Source organism: Dermochelys coriacea, chromosome 3 (assembly GCF_009764565.3).
Source record: "Dermochelys coriacea isolate rDerCor1 chromosome 3, rDerCor1.pri.v4, whole genome shotgun sequence".
Taxonomy (NCBI): domain Eukaryota; kingdom Metazoa; phylum Chordata; order Testudines; family Dermochelyidae; genus Dermochelys; species Dermochelys coriacea.
In genome coordinates this window covers 173,310,841-173,324,169 of record NC_050070.1, presented here as the reverse complement: position 1 = coordinate 173,324,169, position 13,329 = coordinate 173,310,841, and the positions used below count along the sequence as shown (strand labels likewise).

General features: G+C 40.5%; 2 protein-coding genes and 1 long non-coding RNA gene across 3 annotated transcripts in view; 2 read left to right on the top strand and 1 right to left on the bottom strand.

The window, feature by feature from the left end:
* The window catches only part of HAAO (3-hydroxyanthranilate 3,4-dioxygenase), a 58,115-nt gene extending 55,753 nt beyond the window's left edge, over nucleotides 1–2,362 (top strand). Inside the window, exon 10 of the mRNA XM_038396288.2 lies at nucleotides 183–2,362. Within this exon, the coding sequence (XP_038252216.1) occupies nucleotides 183–261 (79 nt within the window). The 3' untranslated portion in view covers nucleotides 262–2,362. The remainder of the gene's footprint in view (nucleotides 1–182) is intronic.
* LOC122459444 overlaps nucleotides 1–13,329 on the top strand; it is a 472,186-nt gene that overhangs the window by 362,927 nt on the left and 95,930 nt on the right. The window lies entirely within an intron of this gene.
* Nucleotides 1–13,329, bottom strand: part of LOC122459526 — a 90,659-nt gene that overhangs the window by 28,450 nt on the left and 48,880 nt on the right. The window lies entirely within an intron of this gene.

The window sequence follows — 13,329 nt, the reverse complement described above, 5'->3', positions numbered from 1 at the left end:
TTAATTTGTGTCTGGCTTCCTAAACTCACTTCTGACCTCTCTTATATCAGTGTCTGAAGTCGATGGAATTATACCAGCATGAGACCAGTATAAGTGTGATCAGAACTAGGCCCCATTATTTTCCTCTACATTACAAATACATTAATATTTACATTATATAATCTCTCTCTGTATTTTTGAAGGTACCACTGGAAGAGAGTGGAAGGATGCATTGCTCTTTACATTGCTCAAGACCCAATACACAAAAGACCCTATGCCTAATTTCTGGGAACGTAAACTAAACATTGGTGATCAAAAACTTTATCCCACATAGATAATTTTAAAGATGTTGCTGACAGGGCTGCTCAGAAACTGAATTACATGTCTAATAAAAAGGTTACAATTAAATTTTGGTTTCAAGCAATAGATCCAATTAAACGTAAAGCTTGCATACTATATGCTGCACGATAAACTGACAACTATGAGCTATTTGGTTAAAACGCAGAACACTCATTATTCCAGAAGAAATGTGAAATTGATTTAAGTAATGCAGCCAAATATACAGATTTATATACTTGATCTTGAAAGCTGAAGCTAGACTAATTCATCCTGGAAATAAGGTGTAAATTTTTAACAGTGAGAGTAATGAACCATTGGAACATGTACCCAGGGTTGTGATGGATTCTTCATCACTGGCAATTTTTAAATCAAGACTGGATGTTTTTCTAAAAGATTGGTGCTAGGAATTATCTAGGGGAAGTTCTATGGCCTGTGTTATACAGGAGCTCAGACTAGATCACAGTTGTCCCTTCTGGCCTTGGAACCTATGAATCTGTGAATCCCAATTACAGCAAATTAAAGACCTTTCCAAATAGGAGTCTCTTCTAGTAGCTCAAGGACTTCAGTGGGACGACTCGTGTGAGTAATGGTTCCCCACTGGGACCCATAGGTGTGGCCCTATGTGACTATATTAAAGGATTTAGAGCAAGGATTTAGCCATACCTTTAAGTTATAATCATTTTGTGAGCTCAGTGGTGCACGTGGGAGATATGCAGCTGTCACATACATAGTCCTGTACAGACAACTGCAGTGGGGTGGAAATGGGGCCATCACCCAGTCCCCACTTGCCATTTTGCAGCATAAGAAGGGTCTGGTCCTTGTACTCCCCGGATACCCCTTCAGAGACTGCAGTTGTAGCTGACCCTCAGTGTTCATGTTTTCAAGTAAATTAAAAGAGATCAAAAAGATAACAGTACAGCATGACCTGAGCCTATGAAAATCTGGTAGGGAACATATCATGCACATCAAGTAACATGTCATACAACATACAGTATTGTATGTATATCAACTGATATTGTGGCAATATGACTCTAAAGCACACAGATAGGTCTGGTTGTAGCTCTCCAAATGCCAAAACCTCATTTTAAGGTGACCAGCTATTCCTTTGAAAACCTGAAAGGGATACCCCCTGCTACTCCCCACTTGATTTTTACTTTGGAAATATCGGGCATGACAAGTGGTTTTCACTGGTTTCCTCTGGGGTCTCAAAGATTTTACATGGATCTGCACATTGGATCCTTTTACTACTGAAACACTGAAAAACAAGTTAGTTAGAAAGGTGGTGTTACCAATCTTAACATTTGTATGTTTATGAAAGTCTAAAATTACTGTAGTTTGAATTTTTCCAATTATACTAATAATGTAAATTAAAAACAGACTGTTCCTGCCTATAGATTTTCAGTATTTCTGCCTACCACCTACAGGGCTTATTAAACTGAGCTGTCATATCTCTTTTATGCTATTATTCATTCCTTTGGGGAGAAGATGTCAGATGGAATGACTTTAATCCTTAACTCCTATGGAAGGCTCACTCTAGAAGCTTTTCCATTAGAGAGTACAACAGAACCTAATTCCCACTCACAACTATGAGACCCATTGTGAATAACTGAATTTGGCTAATAAGGGTCCCGTCTTGCTGTGCTTGCACATGTGAGTAACTTTAACCATATGAATAATTACCATTAAATTCATAGGAATTACTCATGTGACTAAAGTTATTCACATGGTTAAACGGGACTGTCTCCTCAGTGAGTAAGGGACACTCCTGCTCCTACTGAGGTCAATGGGAGTTTTGGCACCATCTTCAAGCAGGACTAGGATTAGGGTCTGACCCATAAGGTGTTGAGTATTGAAGTCAGCAGGGGCAGAGGGTGCTCATCACCTGGCAGGATCAGGGCTTGAGTGATCAAACAACAAGTAAAGCAAGATAATCAATAATGTATGCTTGAGCCTGCTCAAGCCTGGGAGAAAGATTAAACCCTGTATGTACCTTCTTAGATATTGTAATGTTTTAAATTGTTTTCATTATAGTATTTAGAAATAACGTCCTTACATATTTTTGTCTTCTTTTATAACAACAATGGAGCCAGATCCTCCACTGATGCAAATTAGCATAACTTTATTGAAGTCTGTGGAGTTATGCCATTTATACCAGTTGTCCAATTAAGTCTTAATTATATAAGTGCTCATGGCATCTCTGTGGTACTAAACATGTTAAAATGTGGGGACAATTAGAAAGAGTGCTGATTGGCAAGATTCTACTGAACGTCAGCATCTGATCATAACAAACAGTCTGGTCCCACTAAGCAACCACTGCAATAAAAAGGAGTAATCCCGGGCACAATAAGGAAGTCACAAGTACTCATCAGTGTTTCCCAGGCTATTGGAACGGGCATAGCGAGAAAATTTTCAGTGGGAGAAGCATATGTTTGGCCCAGTGAAATAAAGTGCAGTACAGTTTGAACCAATAAAAAGAAATCATTTTCTATGCAACATGTAGAATTCACTGATAAATAGTGGAGCCTGATTTTAAAAAAACACTGGATAATTTTATCATTAAGAACATTTTTACTTGAGCTATGACTGGTTTAAGAGTAACCAAACCTCATGTTTCAGTGCATAAACTGATCACTTGTAAAGGATCAGGAAGGAATTCCTCCTCCTTGAACAACAATACAAGCAAGGGTGAATTTTACTGCTTCCTCTGAAGCAGGGGTAGTCAATAGGCAGACCTTGGGCCAAATCTGGACCGCCAGATGCCTTTGAATGGGCCCCAAAACCTTTTTATTTACTACTTATTATCAACATTTTTTTTTATTTTCTTCTCTGGAGTCTGGACCTTGACCAAGATATTTGGATCTTGACAAAAAATAATTGACTATCCCTGAGTTCTGAAGTGTTAGGTTCCAGGCCCTACCAGAAGTAGGATATCAGACCAGTCAGCTCAGTGTTCAGAAAATCTGCCCTGTAGCAGAACTTTTGTCCTCCTACACACTAAGAGTGGTAAGTTTACTCACACATGGTAAATAGATCTTACTCTGAGGCTATGTCTACACTAGAAGGCTTATAGCAGCACAGCTGTACCGATGCAGCTGCACAGCTGTAAGATCTCTCGTGTAGCCACTCTATGCCAACAGATGAGAGCTCTCCCATTGACATAATTAAACCACCCCCAATGAGTGGCAGCAGATATGTTGGCTGCAGATATGTCGGAAGACATTGTACTGTCCACACTGGTGCTTATGTCGGTGTAACTTATGTCACTCGGGGTGTGTGTTTTTTCACACCCCTGAGCAACATAAGTTATACTGACATAAGTGGGAGAGTAGACATGGCCTAAATGTTGCACGGTGGAAGAAGCAGCCTCCCATTTTATAGTTTAAAATGCTCATTGTACAGTGCTTTCAGCTCCCCACCACCCACACTCTCTTTATGGAACAAATGCATAGAAAACAAACTTCACATTCACATAAAGAGAGAGATAAAATTGAGTTATCTATGTATTTTAAGAGGTTCCTACAAAATGTCATGTGTTCATGAGAGCTTATACTTCCTACATGGATTTTTCAGGGTTTTTTGTGGCTACCAACCTAGACTGCATTTGAAGGAACAAATTCAAATTAGTTCCAGTTGTTAAGATTGTCAATCTTGGTTTATTTCTAATTGAAGACACAAATAGTGATGGAACTATTCCCTATTAGCACAACCTTCAAAATAAGAGCTGGTCAGACTTGAAGTAAAACAGAGCTGATGCATAAGATGAATTGACTTAAAATGAGTAACTAAAGGGCAAATTAAATTTCATACGGTATATCAGAAACAAAGGCAGGGCTGCAAAGACAGGGTGCAAACAAGCTAGCTAATGGAAGTACAAACTGGGCTAGTCAATCAAAGACATTCAGCAAGTCTGAAGGGACAATCCAAAACCCACAGAAGTCAACAGCAGGGCGCCCACTGATTTTATTGAATTTTTGATGGAGGCCTGATTCAGCAAAGTTACAAAAAGGAAACAAGTTAGAAAAGGATTCAACATATTGTGCTTGAGCCTACTAGGTGCTAAGCACCCTCAACTTTCATTGTCATCCATGTGAATTGAGGACATGTAGCACTTCACAGGAATGCTCAGCACCTTCGCAGGATCAAGCACTGAAGTAACAAAGTAAATCAATGTACTGTTGATCTCATATCCTTCCTCAGAGCTCTCTAGTTCTGGGTTTATGATCTCTAGAAGGAGGCCCTGTGAGAGTTTGACTTTTGACTTGGTATTGGTCAACATTAACTACAATCCCATGACCTTTAATAGTCTTAGTTTCTGCATTTAAACTTAGTCATTTGGGTAAAAAACCATACTTCAAAATGCTACCTATACCATGAAGAAAAAACCCAGAAGCCATGTAATCTATATTCAATAATAAGCTATATCAAATAGCATATCACACAAACTGATTTCAAAAGTGTGAACTTGAAGGGTTTGATGTTCTCTTTGTTTTCTAACAATTAGTCAAAAGTGCATGTACCTAACCATTGAGGCGACTTGTGGGTGGGGCACAAAGTAGCAGGGTAGGATTTTTGGTATGGTTTTACTGGTTTGCGGAAGCAGTGTTGTACTTTGGTTACAGCAAAAGGCTGAGAGTCAGGACTCAGGAGATCTTCGTTCTGTTCCCCACTCTGTGACCAACTGAACCCTGATTTTGCAAGTGCAGGTACTCCACCCATACTGGGGTGGACTCCGGTGCATTTCTGAATAAAATTCTGTCCACCATGCAGTGTGATCCCAAATGTATAGTGCATGTGAGGTCAAAAGTGTGGGAGCACCATTCCCCCATGTTTCTGCCCCTGCTTACAGAAAGATGATATTAATGTAAAGTATTACCACCATTACTCAGAAACAGCTAGTACTTGGCTTGGAGTTGCAATGAAAAATTTGAGAATATCCTTAGTATATCAGAGTAATACAGAATGATTGTAATTGTATAGTTCTCATCAAGAGCAATAATGCATTCATTCGGAAGATGTCTTAGTTTGATTGCTGGATTGAAATATAGTTTATTTAAAAGACAGAAAGCCTACCGTGTAAAATATAAAGCTTGTAACAGATAAAGCCTGTGCGTTTCACTTCCAGTAGATGTGAATTCTTGTACAATACTTGTACTTTAGGTTTTATAGTTTGGGGACAGATCTGAAGCATCCAGTAATGCCAGACTTAATTTAAAAATTGGCAGATGTTAATGTAAAGCTTGAAGATTCAATTTATAATTTCAAGAGGTTAAGAGGGGAAAAAAACACCAAAAAAACAACTGAAGCCATTTATAGTTAATAGATCTGGCACTGTTTTTACTAAGAATTTCAAAGACAGCAGTGCATTGAAAAATTGAACTGGTGATGTAGGAAATAAATTTTGATCAGGAAATGCAGACTCAATAAAGGCTCCAGATTCCTTTACAGATGGCATTTGACTCCAGTTAAGATCCATCATATTTTTGAACTAGGGAGATGCTCTATTGTAGGCACTGAGGAGAAAGGGGAACATACTTGTGCATGTGGTAGTGGTGTCCAGGAATTAGACAGTTTTGGGCAGAAAATATTAAAGAGATTCATTTGATAACAAATGACAGCTTCCTAAAGATGCCCAACCTGCTTACTTAATGCTCCAGTAAAGGATCGGCATTTTAAACAGAATGACAAATTAATTCCTTTCTTAATGTTAGCAGCTTAGCTATGTATTGCACATTGATGGAAAAATTGGACCCCCTTCTCCTACAGAATTGTGATAGAATAAAATACACACTGTTCTTGTAAGGGAACAGCTTCCATACCAACTTTCCATGCCAAGTACGTACATAAGAGAAATGCCAAAAAGAGCACAGGTACTTAGAAATTTGGTCACTCTTTCTAGAGTACTCAGAGAAGGATAGCTCACTAGCCAGCAAATCAGAATTTTTAGCCATGTTGTTTGACTATTAACTTGATTCTGAACAAGTAATGTAAGATGTAACTCTGCCATAATAAAAAGTTAAAAACACAAAAGGAAGAATAGAATGAATACATTTCATTAGATGCAGAGGTTCCATCAATTATAATAATGCCATTGGTATCTGTGTCTTGGCACACAATAAACAGTGGAGGTAATCAAAACACAGTCCTGCTTTGGACTGTAGGACCACTGATTGTCTACCTCTGGGTCTGGCAGTACGTTTACCACAGGATGACTACACTTGTTATGACCTTTCCTTTACTGAAGAAGAAAGTCCAAACAGGAAAAACCCAGTGGGCAATTATTGGGTGAACACCACTATTTTAACATCAGGGTGAGTATCTGAACTGAGCTTTCAGAGTTCAATCGCCCTCCCCCAGGTCATTCTTACCATTCAGTCTGGGAAGGAGTTGGTGAGTGTTAAATGAAATAGAATGTATCTAAAATAAATGCTTCATAAACAAAGGTTTGAATTGAATCCAAGCCCTAGGTATAGGCTTATTCCCAAAGCTATGAAGCTGAATTACATCGTTCAAAACAAATAGCTTTGAAGTGTGAATACACCTGTTTGATTAAACAGATTGTGTGCTCATTTCAGTGCTGCTGGCTGTACTGACCTTGTCTTTCAACAATGCATCTGTGGGCTAGAAAGGAGGAGAACTTGCTAGCAGTTGGAGCCGTAGGAAAGAAAAATGAGCAGAGATTTCAGTTATCACTTGCAGCCATGAACCAGCATGGACCTACGACAGCAAACTGAAGGTGTGACACAGGGAGATACATGCTAGGAGTGATGATAAATTAAAACACTGCTATTCACAAAGGACCTGATCCAAAATTCACTGCCATTGACATCATTGTTTTGAATCAGGCCAATAAGAGGAAACAACAAGAGAACTGATCCTTTTCCCTCTTTTGCAAAGAGAATCAAAGCCACGATAATCGAAAGACAGAAATGTAGGTCTGGAAAAAAATGCAAGAGTTCATCTTTTCCACAGCCCTGTGCACAGGCAGAACCAAATAAACCTAGGCCATCCCTGACAGATGACCGAAGATTTTAAAGAATGGGTTAGACAATGATGGGGATTCCACAACTTCCCTTGGAAGCCTATTCCATAGCTTAACTATCTTTATAGTTAGAAAGAACTTATTAATACCTATCTTAAATCTCCCTTGCTGCAAATTAAGCTGATTATTTCTTATCCTTCCTTCAGTGGGTATGGAGAACAATTGATCACTGTGCTCCTTATAACAGCCCTTGATGTTATATCCCTTGATCCCCCTCTTCTTCCCTAGTCATCTTTTCTCAAGGTTAAACACGCCCAGTTTTTTTAACCTTTCCTCACAGGTCAGGTTTTCTAAACCTTTTGTTGTTTTTGTTGCTCTCCTCTGGACTCCCTCCAATTTTTCCACATCCTTCGTCAACTGTGGCACCCAGAACTGGACACAGTACTGAGGCCTCACTAGTGCAGAGTAGAGTGGGATAATTACCTCCCATGCTTTACATATAATACCCTTATTGATAAACCCCAGAATTATATTTAGGTAACTGCATTACATTGATGACTCATTCAATTTATGATCCACAATATCCCCCAGATCCTTTTCAGCTGTACTACCACCTACCCAGTTATTCCCATTTTGTATTAGTGCATGTGATTTTTGATTCCTAAGTGTAGTATTTTACATTTGTCTTTATTGAAATTCCCCTTGTTGATTTCAGACCAGTTCTCCAGTTTGTCAGGATAGTTTTGAATTCTAGTCCTGTCCTCCAAAGTGCTAGCAAACCTCCCAACTTGGTGTGATCTACGGGTTTCATAAGCATACTCTCTACCCCACTATCCAAGTCATTCTTGAAAACATTGAACAGCACCAGACCCAGGACAGATATATCCTCCCAGTTTGTCAGTGAACCATTGATCACCCTCTGAGTATGGTCTTTCAGTCGTTTATGCACCCACCTTGTAGTAATTTCATTTAGAGTCTAGACCACATTTCCCTAATTTGCTTATGAGATTGAGTCTCTTTCAGGTATCAGAGTAGCAGCCGTGTTAGTCTGTATTCACAAAAAGAAAAGGAGTACTCACAAAAGCTTATGCTCAAATAAATTTGTTCGTCTCTAAGGTGCCACAAGTACTCCTTTTCTTCTTTCAGGTATGTTCCAGTTTAGAGTGCATAGGTCATCTATTCAGTGACCAGAAACAAACACATATGATTTGGTGAAAAATTTGAAATGACAAAATAAAAACAAGCCCAGACATTTTGCATGATTCCTATTGTTCATTTTTTACTGTTCAGCAAAAATTTTCAAATACTAAATACATTTAGTAACATTTGTATTGATTTTCAAAGGGGACACAACCAAAAATTGACCAAAATTCAACATACTGTTTGCTGAATACTACTAGACCAGTTTAACTCTTAAATCAAGACAATAAAATTACAGCTCTGGATTTCACATTACTTTACTCCATCAATTTGAGATCAAAGGATGGAGAGGTGTGAGGTCGGGGGATAAGTGTTGGCTGCTGGTAGCAGATGATTTATAAACCCTAGTAATAAACCCTACTAATAATAAACCCTACCGTTTTAACAACACTAAGTGTCACTGCAAATGCTTAGCAAGGTGCGTTCATCCCTGAAGAGTGTACAAGTCTCCATCAGGGCTCTGTCTCAGATGGACTCACTGAACAGAGATCAGGGTATGAAGCAGGGGCTCTGCAGACCCAAGGATCCAGTCTGAGGAGGTGGTGAAGCTATGTGGCTTACCCTGGAGGAAGTTTCAGAGTAGCAGCCGTGTTAGTCTGTATTCGCAAAAAGAAAAGGAGTACTTGTGGCACCTTAGAGACTAACAAATTTATTAGAGCATAAGCTTTCGTGAGCTACAGCTCACTTCATCCGATGAAGTGAGCTGTAGCTCACGAAAGCTTATGCTCTAATAAATTTGTTAGTCTCTAAGGTGCCACAAGTACTCCTTTTCTTCCTGGAGGAAGTGTGAGACCCCTTGAGGGACTGGCACACTGAAAAGGTTCCTCCTAGAGACTGCTCCAAAGATAGGGCCATAGCTCTGATCCTTTGGATCTGTGGCAATCCTTTACCCCTCTTTCCTGTTTGGGTGCAACAGTGTGTGCCATACTTTGTATTACAGAGTATATATGGCATTCTGAGTATCTTCACCTAATCATTAGTTTCTCTAAGTACCAGTAAGTTTTATGCCAGAGCACGTGTTTTTAAGCTTTTTCCTCAAATCACATTTGGTGCATTATAATTTAATAATAAGAGATAGGAAGAATTGATAGCAAAGGCCGTATTTATTTATGGCAGACATAGGATGTATTTTGAAGTGTTTTGATGGAGCAGTTACCTATATGTTCTCTGGGGGCTGGATGCATTTCATCCACATAAACTGCTGAACAAGAGCAAAAGCAGAGAACTTTGCTGAGCAGCATGGCAAGGTAACTGCAGGGTGCTCCACCTAAAGGACCTCTGAACCTCAGAAATATGCCATGTGGGGCCAGGAGGGGGTTTAACCTATAAGAAATTTGCAGTGAAAGATTAACTTACTTACCTTGTCTCTCCCATATCCTGGGACTAACACAGCTTCAACAAGGCACATTCTCCCTGCAAGCTTCCACTCCTTCAGAGGGAAGCAAGATGCAGGCTCAGAAAGCCTGGCATGGGAGCCTATGCACACACTGTGCTGGTGAAAGATGCCAGACTGACAGCCGTGGAGAGGGAAGTCCTTTTTTTATCCACAGAACAGGCAGTGTGGGCTTCTAAGGACACATCTACACAGGGCTAAAAAACCTGCAGCGGGCCCGGGTCAACTGATCTGGGCTTGAGGGGCTTGCCTGTGGGGCAGCAAATTGCTGTGCTGTTCAGGGTCAGACTGGAGCCCAAGATCTGGGACTCTGCAAGGGGGGAGGGTCCCACAGCTTGGGCTCCAACCCAAGCCTGAACAACACAGCAATTTTTATCCTGAGCCCCACAAGCCCGAGTCAACTGACCCGAGCCAGACGTAGGTTTTTTATCCCTATGTAGACATACCCTAAGTGGCAGTGAAAGCTTCCCCACACCTACCAATGGGCCTCCCCTTGACCATGCGGGACCCACCATTAGTACTGTCCCATGCTCATTTGATCACTGATCTCTCGGCTGAGGCTGTCAACAAGTGTGCCAGGTTTCTATGATGTGGACAACTGTCTGCTGGGAACTGGACCAAGACAAACAAATTAAATTTCACACGGCCAGGGAACAGCCATCTTCAGCTCTCCTTGCTCACTAGAATGTGTATCTTTCACAGGCATCAAGAGTCACATTGTTTAAAAAAAAACCTCACAGAAATGGAATAAAATATTCTGAGAAACTGGGCATCTTGGTTTATTTTCTACAAGTATTTGCACATCATTGTAGTGTTTCATTAAACTATTTATTTTCCATACACCCTTTTTTAATAATTTTTCACATGAAACATTTTTATTTGTATTGATATTGGACCAAATTCTGTTCAGTTATAATGGTGTGACCCTAGATTTACACTACAGTAATTGAGAGCAGAATTTGGGTCAAACCCCTCCCCCTCCCCAAACACACACACACACAAGTACAGATAAACAACAACATAATGGTTGAAAAAGCTCAGCGCATGGAGACAAATTAGATTAAACAAACACAGGGTACATCAAATTAAATGTGCTGTTTCTAATGTCCTGTGTGCTGTAGCTTTATTCTAATTGCAAGCCCAATACAAGACAAAACTAAAGCAGCCTAAGTATTACTATATTATGAAATCTCTGGTTACAGCTACATTTGTCTTTGCAGCACTACTAGAAGCTATTAACCTTGCTCAATGGAAAAGTGACAGCTTCCAGGATAGTAAGACCTTAAGGAGACTGACTGTCTGGACACAGAATCATAGAAGATTAGGGTTGGAAGAAACCACGGGAGGTCATCTAGTTCAATCCGCTGCTCAAAGCAGGACCAACCCCAACTAAATCATCCCAGCCAGGGCTTTGTCAAGCCGGGCCTTAAAAACCTCTAAGGATGGAGATTCCACCACCTCCCTAGGTATCCCATTCCAGTGCTTCACCACCCTCCTAGTGAAATAGTGTTTCCCAATATCCAACCTAGACTTCCCCCACTGCTCCTTGTTCTGTCATCTGCCACCACTGAGAACAGACTAGCTCCATCCTCTAGAGCACAAGTTATGACAGCAATGAAAATACAATTAAGAAACTCATTCTTGTCCTTTTGGAATCTGGTTGAGTGCTTTGTAATTAAAACTTGAATGATGAGGTCCAAAGGAATTACTTTGGTTAACTCTCTTTAATTCCTGTGTGTCTGAAATAGGTATTTAGGATAATTTGAGGTCTTTCCCCTTTTAAGGTTTTATCTTGCACCACTGAAGTCAATAAGAGTTTTGCCACTGACTTCACTGGATCAGGTTTGTTAAAGGCAATATACAAGGAAGGAATTTGATACCAATAATGTGGCCCATATTCATTTTTATAGAAGTCTGACAAACAGAAATGTAAAAGTACAACTTGTGAAAATTATGTTTCAGTGAATTAGGAGTTAAAACTAGCTTCCTTAGTTCACTTATAGGGTTGTCTTCAAATAAACGTAGTCCCTAGGATCTGACTTTCATTTATCCCACTTCAAGGTCCTTAGAAAAAGATGTTGGGAAAGGGGCAAGTATGTCTTCCACATACATATCTCATTTCTTACCTGCCCCCACTTGGGTGTCTGACCTTGTGTTTGGGAAAAGAATAGAAATTATCCTGTTTGAAATTATCTGCCATGAGGTCTTAGTCAAGCAGGTTCATGCTGTGTGGATTTCCATGGCAACTACTGAAAGTCACACAAGTGTGCAGTTTTTAAATATAAAGTCCATGGAGATTATTAGGTACAGCACTAACTCCACAAACACCACTCCAGCACTGAGGATATTCCCCAGGGGCTGGATAAACTGTTGTGTGCCTCCTCCATAGTGGCTGAGCGGAGAATCAGATCCTGTTTTATTACAGAATTAGAAAATTTATCATGCTTCACAAGAGACAACATTATATAGCAAAAATAACTGCCTACATTCTCTAGTTATAGTCCATGAGCCATGGAAAGAGACAAAGAACCAAATGCTATAGAGCATTTCTTCTAAGGCTATGTCTACACTAGAGACCGATGCACCTGTGCCACTGTAAGATCTCTCATGTAGCCGCTCTATGCCGATGGGAAAGAGCTCTCCCATTGACATAATTAAACCACCTCTGCCGAGCAGCAGTAGCTATGTCAGCAGGAGAAGCTCTCTCACTGACACAGCGCTTTGCACACTACCACATATGTCAGAGAAACTTATGTTGCTCAGGAGGTTTTTCACGCCCCTGAGTGACATAAGTTTTGCCAACATAAGTGGTAGTGTAGACATGGCCTAAGTCCATTGCAAATTGGGGAGCCACAAAGGTGCATGAAAGTTCAAAAAGTTGTTTGTCCAAAGTATCTGGAAAATAAATACTCACCAATACATTAGCAGGAACTGGAGCAGTTCACAAATAATTTGCTAACTAAAAGGGGGCAAAATTAGTTATAAACATTGGGCTAGAAGTCAGCATGCCTCACCCCCTGTCCCAGTGGATGTAGAGCCAGTGTAGCCAGCCCCTACATCATCTCCCACTGCAGCCTCCATTGTAGTGGGAATTTTTTGGGGTGGGGGGCAGGAAGTAGGCATGCTCCAGCAATCTTTGTGTTGTCCGTGGTCACTAAGGGCTTATCTGTGTGGTGACATAATTCACACTATAGGTGGTGATGGGGTTGGGGAGTGTATTTCTTAAGCACTCTAACGTGGTGCATATTAATCATTCCACATTGATCCTGCTGGCATTCACTAAAACAGCAGTTCTCAACCAGGGGCCTGAGGCCCTCTGGGGGGCTGCAAGCAGTCTCAGGGGGTCTACCAAGCAGGGCTGGCATTAGACTTACTGAGGCCCAGGGCAGAAAGTTGAAACCCCGCCACCCCAAGCCTCGCCCTCCGGGGCTGAACCCTG